We start from the raw sequence: 12,833 nt of genomic DNA on the forward strand, positions 1-12,833 counted from the left end.
AGTGCTGGGATTATAGGCCTGAGCCACCGTGCCTGGCCATTAGATCCTGGCTTTTTACATGATAACAATAATGGTGATGATGGCGTTGATACTACTAGTAACAGCCAGCTTTGTTTTGAGATGGAGTCTGGCTCTGTCACCAGGCTGGAGTGCAATGGCGCGATCTCGGCTCACTGCAACCTCCGCCTCCTGGGTTCAAGCAATTCTCCTGCTTCAGCCTCCTAAGTAGCTGGGATTACAGGCGTGGGCCACCATGCTCGGCTAGATTTTTGTATTTACTAGAGATGGGGTTTCACCATGTTGGCTAGGATGGTCTTGATCTCCTGACCTCATGATTCACCCACCTTTTGGTCTCCCAAAGTGCTGGGATTATAGGCGTGAGCCACCGTGCCCGGCCAACAGCCAACTTCTACAGTGTCATTGCACTTTGTGGATTATGTTATTTATTTTTTGTTTATATATTTTTTGAGACATTCTCCTTCTGTCACCCAGGCTGGAGTGCAGTGCTGGAAACCCCTTATAAAACCATCAGATCTTGTGAGACTTATTGACTATGGGGAGAACTGTGTGTTGGAACCCCCACCATTGATTCAGTTATCTCCCACCGGGTCCGTCCCACAACACATGGGAATTAGGGGAGCTACAATTAAAGATGAGATTTGGGTGGGACACAGACTCACCTTATCACACCCCTTTCAGAAATCGACAAATGTGTGTATGACTAGCAAGAGCTTCTGCTTGGTGTAAAGTAAAGGGTGTTTCTGAACTTAGTTGTATTTTCACGGATCTAGAACTGTTTCCCTGACAAATATTCCTGTTTCCCCTTTAATAATCCCCTTCATTTGCCTCTGCAGACACTTGGGATGACCAGCCACCAGGTGAGAGTCCTGTCCAGTCTCTTCAATTCCCACCTTTTATCATCTGGTTGTTCATTAGGCCACAGTAGAGCATTTTCACTTGGGGCTCTTTCTAAAACAGCTGCTGGCTTCCGGGGTGTGCTGTGATTATTTAATAAACAGCTCTTCAAGAAGGGGAAAGGGGCCCTGATTTGTATCAATGACTGATTTCCATCCTGTAAATACTCCTTCTGTGGCCAGTTCTACCTACCAAAGGTGCTGATATTGAGTGTGAAGGGGGCACACCATTATACAGCTGATGAAAGTGGCCTCAAGAGTAAGGTAACACAAGCAGGACATGATGGAGTTGGAGCATTTATTGCCTTTTAAAAATATAAATGAAGGCCGGGCACGGTGGCTGATGCCTGTAATCCCAGCACTTTGGGAGGCTGAGGCAGGTGGATCACTTGAGGTCAGGAGTTTGAGACCAGCCTGGCCAACATGGTGAAACCTCGTCTCTATCAAAAATATAAAAAACTGGCTGGGTGTGGTGGTGCATGCCTGTAATTCAAGCTACTTGAGAGGGTGAGGCAGGAGAATCTCTTGAACCCGGGAGGCGGAGGTTGCAGTGAGCTGAGATCGCGCCACTGCACTCCAGCCTGGGCGACAGTGTGAGACTTTGTCTCAAAAAAACAAAAACAAAAACAAAACAAAACGAAAAAAACCTATGTGTAGGTTTGTATAATTTAACTTTAAATAATGGTTCTATTTGGCTGGGTGCAGTGGCTTATGCTTGTAATCCCAGCAATTTGGGAGGCCAAGGCAGGTGGATCACCTGAGGTCAGGAGTTCAAGACCAGACTGGCCAACATGGTGAAACCCCATTTCTATTAAAAATACAAAAATCAGCTGGGCATGGTGGTGTGTGCCCGTAATCCCAGCTACTAAGAGAGCTGAGGCAGGAGAATCACTTGAACCTGGGAGGCGGAGGTTACAATGAGCCAAGACCATGCCATTGCACTCCAGCTTGGTCAACAGTGCGAGACTGCATCTCAAAAATAAAGAAAAATGGTTATATTTAACAACTGGCTTGCAAAATTCCTAAAAATTAATGAGCATTTCTCACAGGGCAGTACAAGCGGTCTCTAGCATGGCACTGACTGGTTACCACTTACCAAATTCTGAAAGTCCATTCATTTATTTAGGGAGTCTAGGTTTTATATTTGGATTATGCTGGATCCTCAGAGAACTTTGTATGTGGACGATGTAGTTCTTTTTGGCTGAACTATACCGGAAGCCACTTTGTGTGTCAAGGGAATCCCCATCTGATGAAGCAGGGACTCCATCATTTGCACCCACTTGCTTCATTTGCACCCACGTGCCTCAAATCCTCGGTAAAAATGAGGTGGTTACACGTGTAGTGTACAGCAAGAAGATGAGCGATGAGTTAGCTCATAATCTCTGTTGCTTTACTGTCCTTAACTCAGGGAACACTACGTGTTAAGAGGCTATGTACCATAGTGGTTAGAAGTGTTGAAATAGACAGCCTGGGTTTCAATTCTAGTTCTTTCATCTACTTGCTGTGTGACCTTAAGGAAATTACTACCTCTCTGTCCTTGAATTTTCTAAACTGTAATGTGGGCATAATCAGTAATTACATATGGAATGATGGTAAATGTGAAATTGGATGATACACGTAAGGCAATTAGAACAGTGCCTGCTGGGAGGATTGCTTGAGCCAGGAGTTCAAGGTTGTAATGAGCTATAATTGCATCACTGCACTTCAGCCTGAGCAAGAGAGCAAGACTTTGTCTCAAAAAAAAAAAAAAAAAAAGAAAGAAAAGAAAAGAAAAAGGCCAGGTGCGGTGGCTCACACCTAGAATTCCAGAACTTTGGGAGGTTAAGGCAGGAGGATTGCTTGAGCCCAGGAGTTCAAGACCAGCCTGGGAAACATGGCGAAATCATGTCTACGCAAAATATTTTTTAAAAATTAAAGAAAAGAACAGTGCCTGGCAAATACTACGTGCTCAGAAATATTTGTCATTTTAAGTAAAAGATACAAGCTTGAAAGGCAGAATGGCCTTAAAAATGGTGGTAAAACAAAAATTGAGAAATGAAAGCAGGCATGACACTAAACAGGAGTGTAACACATGGAATTTGCATTTCAAGCTGTTTCCTTCCAACAAAGTGCAATTGTGACGCTGTGTGGATGAGTCCCCACTGGAGTGAAGACAGGACAGTGAGGAGACTTGGTAGAAGGAATGGGCTCAGAGGTGGGAAGGCACTAAGTTCTCCTCTAGTAGGAATGGGAAATGATGGGAAGGATGACGGGCTGAAAGTCACCAAGTCTGGGTTACCCTAGTCACTAATGTGTGTCTCTTTAGGAAAGTCTCTAAATTTCTCTGCGACTTGGTTGCAAAAGGATAGGAGATGCCCAGTGTCCTTTAGGTATCACACATCTGTGATTCCTGACTGGTCCAAAGACATTCTTGCTCCTTCTGTGGCACAAAGAGGTTCACTTGATGGCTTGTTCCTTCTCCTGCCCTGCCCTATTTTGACTCATTTCCCTCCTAAATTATGTGTGTTGAAGTTGGAAGAAAAAGAGTCAGGATAGGTAAATAAAGCTTAGGAAGATGATGTATGACGGAAGGTGAGGTATGATGAGCCAATACAAATGATTAGAATCAAGGCCGGGCACGGTGGCTCATGCCTGTAATCCCAGCACTTTGGGAGACCAAGGCAGGTGGATCACCTGAGGTTAGGAGTTCAATACCAGCCTGGCCACCATGGTGAAACCCTGTCTCAACTAAAAACACAAAAATGAGCCGGGCTTGGTGGTGCACGCCTGTAATCCTAGCTACTTGGGAGGCTGAGGCAGGAGAATTGCTTGAACCCAGGAGGTGGAGGTTGCAGTGAGCTGAAACTGCCCCACTATACTCCAGCCTGGGTGATAGAGACTCCATCTCAAAAAAAAAAAAAAAAAAGATTGGAATCCATGTTTATTTATGATATTACCTTTAGAAAATGTGCCAAACCATCCCTTAGTTTGCTCAAGCCTAAGAAGTACGTGGTGTAACTGCCTGGAAAGCGTAATGCAGTATGCTGAGTGGTGATGAGTAGGCAGCAGCTCCTACGGGCAACAGCCGATGAGTTAGAAGCCCAAGAGGCCAATTCCTCTCCATGTCTATTAAGAAGAGTAGAATAAAAACAGGGGTCCCAACTGTGATGGTTAATGTTATGTGTCAACTTGACTGACCATGGATGTCCAGATAGCTGGTCAAACAATATTCTGGGTATGTCTGTGAAGGTGCTTCTGGATGAGATTAATGTTTGAATTGGTAGACTGAGCAAAGCAGATGGCCCTCCCAATGTGGGTGGGCATGATCCAATCCACTCAAGTCCGCAGCAGCACAAAGAGACTGACCCTCCCTTGAGTAAGGGGGAACTCCTCCTGCTTCAGCTGACACGTTGGTCTTTTCTTGCCTTTGGCCTCAGACTCAAGTATCAGCTCTTCTTGGTCTTGAGGCTGCCGGCTTTCAAATGGGAACTTAAACTGTGGTCTCCAGCTTGCCATCTGCAAATCTTCGGACTTCTCAGCCTCCAGAATCATGTGGGCCAATTCTTCATAATACATCTCTCTCCCACTCTCTTTCTACACTTGCACCCCCTAATTAGTTCTGTTCCTCTGGAGAGCCTTAATGCACCATTCCTGGAACCTGAGGGGCAGAGAGGGAGCTTGTACTCATTTGTGTGCTTGCTCGCATACTCCAAGCACATTCAGGAGTGCAGAATTCAGGGGGCAAGGGGAGGTAGGTGGTTTGTCAGGGGCAGAATCTCCAGCAGAGGGACCTGGAGGTTTTACTACGAGTCATGCATGGCGAGGCGATTGCTTTTGTTTTATTGCATGGCAGAGAGCAATGGAACTGTGAGAAAAGCAGCAGGTGTTAATGAGTCCATGAACCTAGGTTCAAATCTTGATGTGTAAAGCAGGTCAGGTTGCTTAACCTCTCTGAGCCTCAATGTCTTCAGTGGTAATATGGAGCTGACAGTCCCTACCCCACAGGCTACTGCAATGGTTGAATTAAACAATCCATGGGAAGTGCCTGGAATATAGTAGTTATTCCACAAAAGCTAGCTCCCCACTACCCCCGCGTTCACATGAATCACTCTTTATTTATTCAGCAAAAGGCTTATCAACCTCCTGTCATGTGTCAGGCACTGTGCTTGGTGTTGGAAAAACAGTAAACAGGATAGAGTCCTTGCCATGACTAGGGCAGCCAAAAAACACACCTATGTGTTAATAACGTCTACGGTCCTGTCTTGAAGACCACACAAGGTGAAGTGAGCTGGCATGGCTGGGTTGGGGTCAGGCAGGGCCTTAGCTCTGGGTCCAAAATGGCCTCTCTACAGTACTCACCTTTGCATTGTGAGTAAGGAGAGGGAGGCAGCTGTGATCCTGGGGAAAGCATCCTGGGCAGGTGAAAAGGCAGTAGGGGGCATGGCAGAAGACAAGGCTGGAGAAGTGGGCAGAGGCTGGTCCTGTGGTCTCTGCAGGTCTTGGTTAGGGGGTCGCAGTCTGAGTTTAAGTGATATGGGAAGTCTTGGGGTTGGGGAACACAATTAATTTACATGCTTATCATTCAGGATGGATGGTGGGAGGGAGATGGTGAAGGCCTGGGAAGAGCCGATGCAGGGAGACCAGCCCAGAGGCCACTTGAGGGATGAGGCCAGCTGGAATTCGAGGGTAGCAAAGGTGGTGCGGGGGAGTGGCTGAATTCCAGACACGTTTTGATGGTAGAGTAAATAGTCCTTGCTGATGGATGGGGTGTGCGTTGTCAGGGAAAGTGTGGAATTCAGGATGACTCTCAGGTTTGGTGCTAAGCAACTGATGCACGTGACTGTCTTCTTCCCTCTAATCCATGAAAACGCCACCGAAACATGCGTTTGCATGGGAAGTTTCCCAGTTAGTTTTTAAGACAACAAACAGGATATTAGGGCTGGAAGGAACCTCAGGAATCATTCACTGAACAGAGCCCTGGAAGGCCACACAGCAGTTTACTGCTGAACTGGCACCCGGTTTACAGATCCCTTGGTGTTGAGGCGAACACGCTCTGTTTAGCAAGGGGTCAAGAATCCACGGTTTAGGCACCAGGAAGTGGTGCTGTTTATGCATGACAGATAATGTACAAGTATAAAGAATAACAATACAAGAGAGGGTTGTGAACCTCCTCTGGCTGAGCATTATTCTCTTTGTGGCCCTTGAATGCCTCTCCCCAATCCCTTCTCTGACCTCTCTCTCACAGTTTTATCATTCCTTGGCTTTGCTTTATGGTTCTACTGCACGGTCGTATCCCCAAATAGTTGGTATGGTTTGGCTCTGTATCTCCACCCAAATCTCAGCTCAGATGGTAATCCCCATGTGTGGAGGGTTTGCCACTTCCTGGTAGCCTAAACCGTGGGTTCTCTACCACATCTTGACCCCTTGCTGAATGGAGTGTGTTCGCCTAAACACCAAGCAAGGGGTCTGTAATACCCACATGTTGAGGGAGGGGGATGACTGGATCGTCGGGGTAGTTTGACCCATGCTGTTCTCACGGTAGTGAGTGCTCATGAGATCTGATGGTTTTATAAGTGTTTGACACTTGCTCTTTTCTCCCCTTCTCTCCCTCTTTTCCTCCCTCCCTCCCTCTACCCCCTCTTCTCTCCGCTTCCCCACTCTCTGCCTCTCTTCCCTGCTTCCCCCCCACCCCACCTTACCTGCCACCATGTAAAACATGCCTGCCTCCCCTTCTGCCACGTGGAACTGTGAGCCAATTAAACTTCCTTTGTTTATACATTACCCAGTCTTGGGTAGTATCTTTGTAGCAGTATGAGAATGGAGTAATAGTATATTGTTCTGTGTGGTTTTGAACTTTACCTGAATGAAGTCACTGTGTCTTCTGATGTTTTCTTTTGCTCGACACTGTCTTAGATTCATCTGTATTGCTGGTTGCAGCTACTATTCACTAGTTTTCCAGAATCGCATTCTATTGCATGAACGAATTGGTTTATTTACCAGTTCCACTGTGGACAGACAGCTGGGCTATTTGCAGACGTCTGCTCCTTCAAGTGGTGCAGCTGTGGGGATTCTCGCTCACATCTCTCGGTGTACATGCTCAAGAGCTTTTCTAGGATACATGGGCAGGACTGCAACTGCTCATTGCTTATCTTCAGCTTTATGGGATAATGCTGAATTACTTAAAGAGATATTATGTTGGTTCACGCTACCTCCAGTGGCATAGAATTTCTATTGTTCCACATTCTTGCGGCATTCAATATTGTCAAATTAAAAAAATGTTGCCCACCCAATGAATAGGTACTTCATTTAGGTTCGTTTTCATGCCCTGGGTATTAATGAGATAAAACATCTTTTAAAATGTTTATTGCCAGCCATATTCTTCTGATATGAAATGAAACTTCATATCCATAGAGCATATGTTGGTGGCCAGGAGGTGTCATCATCACATTTTAAGAACTGCGTGTCTTTTCCCCAAAACTTGTTCTAACTGAAGCCTTCCCTGTCTTCGGTGATGCAGCTGTCCTGGCTGCTAAGGCCAGATACCTCAGAGTTCTCCCCATCTTGCCCCTTTTCTGATCACATTCCCCATGTGACAGGAAATCCTCCTTTCAAAACGCATTCAGAATCCAACCACTTCTCCCCTGCTCTGCTGCCTCTGCCCTGGTCCAGGTCACTGGGCTCTGAATTCCTGCCACAAGTCTTCCTCAATTGCTGTCCAGGCCCTCAGCAGCAGACAGATCACATCACACCTGTCAGTAAGCCACAGCGGCTTCTCACCTCTCCCGGAGCAAAAGACAAAGCTTACAATGGCCCATGTGGTCTTACAGGAGAACTGTGTTTAGGGATGTGGAAAAGAGGGTGTTAGCAGGGGTGATGGAGGTGACCAGGTCACCTGTCTTCGGCTGGGCTGCCTGGGACTTATGATGCTGTGGCCCATGGCCGTTGAGGGTTCCTAGGGGCCGTAAGAAAGGGCAAATTCTAATGCACAAGCACTTTCCTATAGCTTTGTATTTTCTAATGTCCCACTGGCCAGAGCAGGTCACCCAGCCAGGCTGATTCTAGGACTGGAAAGCAGAGTCCATTTCTTGCTGGGAAGAAGGACAAAGCCACACAGCAGAGGGGCAAGCGTATAGGGAGTGGTGAATGCGTGGCCATTCTTGAAGTCTGCTACCCTGGGTGTTACAACCACCAGGGGTGGGTAAACCTCCAGGGGTGACTGCATCGAAGAAAATTAAAAGGTCTAGATGGTTGGAGGGTGGCATTCCAAAGACGAGAAATACTGCATGCCTTCACTTTCTGGAATCCCTGATTAAACAAACGCCATACACTTTAAATCTAATGTGCTTGCCCTCTGATTTGGAGAATTCATGCAGAAATTATCCAGGTTCTCTAGGGCTCCAAACATTCTACAAAATAAAGGTGAACATTGAATTGAGCCAGTTGAAAATTGTTCCTGGATTATGATCAATGAGCCTGTGGGCACGTGCTGAGAACAAGCCTCAGGTTCTCTAGGTTCTCCCACCACCACGACGTCCAGGTACAGTCAGCTCATAGAAACCACGTGTTGGGGCCTCCGAGTTCACCAAGCATCATAACAAGTTTGAGTTGTGTGAAATGTTAACTCAAAATTGTGAAGAGAAATGGCAACATTTAAATTCACACATATTTGTCTTTGAAGAACTTTGCACCAACAGCATTAACTGTTAAATTTATTCATAAAAATCTAAATGACAGCTGGGCGCGGTGGCTCATGCCTCCCTCTAATCCCAGCACTTTGGGAGGATGAGGTGGGAGGATCACCTGAGATCAGGAGTTCAAGACCAGCTTGGCCAACATGGTGAAACCCTGTCTCTACTAAAAATGCAGAAATTAGCCAGGCATGGTGGCAGACGCCTGTAATCCCAGCTACTTGGGAGGCTGAGGTAGGAGAATCACTTGAACCTGGGAGGAGGAGGCTGCAGTGAGCCGAGATCGTGCCACTGTACTCCAGCCTGGGAGACAGAGTGAGACTCCGTTAAAAAAAAAAAGTAAATAAAAATAAATCTAAATGACAGTTGAAAGCAATTTGTAGATTTTCACACTTCCTCACAATTCTCAAAGATGCCAAAAACAAAAATCACGGCCACCAGCAATTTAAGTCACTTCCTTGTCGCCAAATAAATCCCAAAGTAAAATTATAAACATTCCCCTAAATTCAAATTTTAGAACAAAAACAAAGATGATGGGGAATGGAGGGTGAATTATTGTGTTTGACATATTTGACGGTGCTAAATACACATATTACGTGCTGTTTAGGGTCCACTGAGAGTCATAAAACCGACCCTAGTGACGGAGCCACCTGCAGGACAAGGGCCTCGTGAACTCGGTTATGTTTTCCAGGTGGGGCAGCCCAAGACCCTCATCAGACCCAGAGAAGTCGGGTTTCCGCCCAAAGCCCAGTCCCAAACCACCGATTTCCGACCTTTCAACCTACTTTGGCAGAGCGAGAGTTTCGGTGGGGTACTCCCTGTTTCCCTCTGCCCAGGTCCTCTGAGGCTGAGTGTGGTACTGAGGACTGAGTAAGGGGTGCTGGGTGCTAAGCACTGAGTCCTGAGGGAGGGGCACCATGCAGCTGTCATAAATAACTAGCTCCTGTGAGGAGCAGGAACTCTGAGACTACGGCCGGGCCAGGTGGCAGAGGTCTCCGGGCCCTCGCCTCGTTCCCCGTCCCCCCGGGACGCCAGGACTGCGCCTCCCGGGCTTGGGTAGCCCCTGAGGGCGTGGCCCAAAGCTCGGCCCCGCGGCATCTAAGCCCCGCCTATTCGGCGCCTCCCGGCGCAGAGACCCGCCCGGAAGACCGCCAGGCGCGCTTCTGTGACGCGTCGGCGCCCTTCGTCTGACGTAACCTTCCCCGCCCATCCCCTTTTTGTCCCGCCCCCGCCCCGCCCCCGGCTGCGCGGAGCCCGCCCTCCCTCAGCCCGAGCGGCTCGCCTGAGGCTGCTGAGGCGGCGCCCGGTGTCGAGGTCGCGGTCCCTGCTCCAACCGCGGCTCGCGGGCCCGTGCCGGCCCCGGTCCCCGGCGCGGCCGTCCGAGACCCTGCGACGGCGGGCGATGGTGCCGCGGAGCGCGCGGACGCGGGCGGCGCGGCGGCGGGCATGAAGGAGGATGGAAGGGCAGGACGAGGTGTCGGCGCGGGAGCAGCACTTCCACAGCCAAGTGCGGGAGTCCACGGTGCGTGGGGACCGAGGCCGCCCTGACAGCCCCGCGCACCGGCCCGGGCCCTCAGTCCCCGCCCCGGGACCCTTCACCCTCAGGCCCGCGCCCCGCGCCTCCCGCCCCCCGCCCCGGCCTCTACGGCTCTCGCCCCCCTTCCCTTCCCTGCCCCTTTCCTCGGCTTCCCTTCCCCTGCTCCTTTCCTGCCCCGGCCTCTGCCCCCGCCTCCTCCCGGCTAAGCAACTGCCTCTCCGGCCCCCTCCGGCTCCCGCGGTTCCTGCCCCGCCCCCGACCCCGCCCCTCCCCGCGGCCCCTCTCCTGTCCTACCCTGCCCGCGGGGAGGGCTGCGGTGCGCGCGGCGCTCCGGGACCCCGAGGGCTTCCTTCCTGGGCTGGCGTGGGGCTTGCACCTCGGGGTGTGGACAGCGGCCCCTCCGGTGCGCGCCCCCGCGCTCTGCCGCCGGGCCAAGTAGGCAGGTGGATGCGCAGGCGTCCCGCGGAGCCTGAGTGGGCCGGGTGGGTCCGGGAAGGACAGGGCTGTGCGGAGCCCGCCCGCCTGCCTCTCGCGTTTGGACCCAGGCACCTTGTCCGGGTCAACACCTCCTGGCCTCCCGGCGCCTCGCGTTTCCCTGCCTCTTTCATCTTCCCCAGTCCCCACGTGGATTGAGTTCCAAACCTTCCCATGTGGGGTGAGAATATTGGTTATTTATGGGAGTGAGGACCTCAGCAAGTCCATTTTGCTCTGGAAGCTACTTCTTATGGAAGCAGCTTCCTTTTTTGCCCGTGTGTGTGCTGTTGGCAAGGGTCAAGAAGCAGACTTGACCTTGGAAAGTCTACTTTCATGTTTTTATCTTCATGATGCACCTAGAATATATTTTAATTGGGTTTATCTGTTTTCATAACTGTTGTAAAAATATATCCATTTTTTATATTTGTATTTACTCCTCCTAAGTTCTCTACGATTCAGTCACACTCTTGGTTCGAGGTGAAAAAATTCTGCTTTAGAATTGTCTGATTCGTGTACTTACTGATCTTGAAAATTGAGAATCACGTTGGAAGTCGTACTTTGAATAAAGAGGACATAAAAAGTCTGAGGTTGTGGAATTTGAGTTAGTGGAATTTGCTACAAATTTAGTTTTAACTTTTATAATTGAAGCTAAAATACACAGAGGGAAGTTCATATAATCGTAAACATACCCTTAAGATCATTGTATACTAAACACCTGTGTACTCCCCAATCCACCAGGAGTTTGAGACCCGTCAGCCTGAGCAACATAGTGAATCCTCATCTTTACCATTATAAAGAAAGAAAAAAGAAGCAGAATTTTACAAGCATCCCAGAAACCCATTCCTTTCCCCCTTCTAGTTACTTTCTCCTCCATGAAGGGTAGACGTTGCTCTGGCTTCTAACACCATAGATTACTTTTTGATTAGTTTTGAACTTTATGTAAATGGAATCTTAAGTATATACTCTTTTGTGTCCAGTTTCTTTTACAATGTTTGTGAAATTTCTCCGTATTGTTTGTGGTTATAATTCATTCTCAGTACTGTAGTTGTGGGCACTTCAGTAGTTTATAGGTTTTGGCCATAAATATATATATATATATATTTGAGATGGAGTCTTGCTTTGTCTCCCAGGCTGGAGTTCAGTGGCACAATCTCGGCTCACTGCAACCTCTGCCTTTTGGGTTCAAGTGATTTTCCTACCTCAGCCTCCCTGGTACCTGGGGTTACAGGTGCATACCACCACACCCAGATAATTTTTCTGTTTTTATTAGAGACAGGATTTTCCCATATTGGCCAGGCTGGTCTTGAACTCCTGACTTCAGGTGATCCACCCTCCTCAGCCTCCCAAAGTACTGGGGTTACAGGTGTGAGCATACCCGGCTGGCTATGAATATTTTTGTACATAGCTTTTGGTGGACATCTTTGTGCATTTCTGTTGGGTATAGACCTAGGAATGAAATCCCTAGGTTAGAGTGTGTTAGATACTTTTAAACAGTTTTCAAAAGTGGTTGTACCAGTGTACACCTCCACCAGTACTGAGAGTATCAGAGGTGTGGTTGTTTCTCATCTTTACCAACACTTAATATTTTCTGTCCTTTTTAATTTTTGTCATTCTAGCAAGTGTGTTATAGTGTTTATCATACGAATAATTTTAATTTGCATTTTCCTGTTAACTAATGAATTTGAGTAGCTGTTTGTTTTTTATCCATTTGGAAATCTCTTCTTAAGGGTCAAATTTTTTCCCCCATTTAAAAATTAAGTTTATTGGCCGGGTGTGGTGGCTCATGCCTGTAATCCCAGCACTTTGGGAGGCTGAGGCGGGTGGATCACGAGGTCAAGAAATCGAGACCATCCTAGTCAACATGGTGAAACCCCGTCTCTACTAAAAATACAAAAATTAGCTGGGCATGGTGGTGGCGCGTGCCTGTAATCCCAGCTACTCAGGAGGCTGAGGCAGGAGAATTGCCTGAACCCAGGAGACGAAGGTTGCGGTGAGCCGAGATTGCGCCGTTGCACTCCAGCCTGGGTAACAAGAGTGAGACTCTGTCTCAAAAAAGAAAAAAATTAAGTTTATCTTTTTTAATATTGATTTGTAAGATCTTTGCAATATAACATATTGTAATACAAATGGATATGATTTCTTTGTCAGATATACATACTAAACATATTTCTTTCCCACTCTGTGGATGCCTTTCTCTCTTAATCATCTGATGAACAGACAGTATTAATTTTAATATGTTCA

General features: G+C 48.0%; 2 protein-coding genes across 23 annotated transcripts in view; one reads left to right on the plus strand and one right to left on the minus strand.

Moving 5' to 3' along the window:
• Positions 1–1,605: 1,605 nt before the first annotated feature.
• On the minus strand, positions 1,606–10,749 carry LOC118143730 (uncharacterized). 2 transcript variants are annotated; one of them, XR_004728111.3, is made up of 3 exons: positions 9,367–9,746; positions 6,753–8,299; positions 1,606–4,551 (listed from the first exon to the last, which is right to left on the minus strand). XR_004728111.3 is itself a non-coding variant. In XM_078343366.1 (2 exons), the coding sequence occupies exons 1-2, from the start codon at positions 10,724–10,726 to the stop codon at positions 8,203–8,205; spliced, it is 411 nt and encodes a 136-aa protein (XP_078199492.1). In that variant the 5' UTR covers positions 10,727–10,749; the 3' UTR covers positions 7,244–8,202. The 2 variants fall into 2 exon arrangements, 1 of the variants encoding a protein (XP_078199492.1); XM_078343366.1 differs by lacking the exons at positions 1,606–4,551; positions 9,367–9,746 and adding an exon at positions 10,413–10,749 and having other exon boundaries at positions 7,244–8,299.
• The window catches only part of LMBR1 (limb development membrane protein 1), a 242,939-nt gene continuing 239,932 nt past the window's right edge, over positions 9,827–12,833 (plus strand). For all 21 annotated transcript variants that reach the window (XR_013524121.1, XR_013524115.1, XR_004728109.3 and 18 more), the window contains exon 1: positions 9,827–10,103. Coding sequence is in view for 5 of the 21 variants with exons in the window: in XM_035254270.2 (XP_035110161.1) it covers positions 10,038–10,103 (66 nt within the window). In the remaining 16 variants the exon portion in view is untranslated. The remainder of the gene's footprint in view (positions 10,104–12,833) is intronic.

The sequence above is a fragment of the Callithrix jacchus genome, chromosome 11 (genome assembly GCF_049354715.1).
Source record: "Callithrix jacchus isolate 240 chromosome 11, calJac240_pri, whole genome shotgun sequence".
Classification (NCBI taxonomy): Eukaryota; Metazoa; Chordata; class Mammalia; order Primates; family Cebidae; genus Callithrix; species Callithrix jacchus.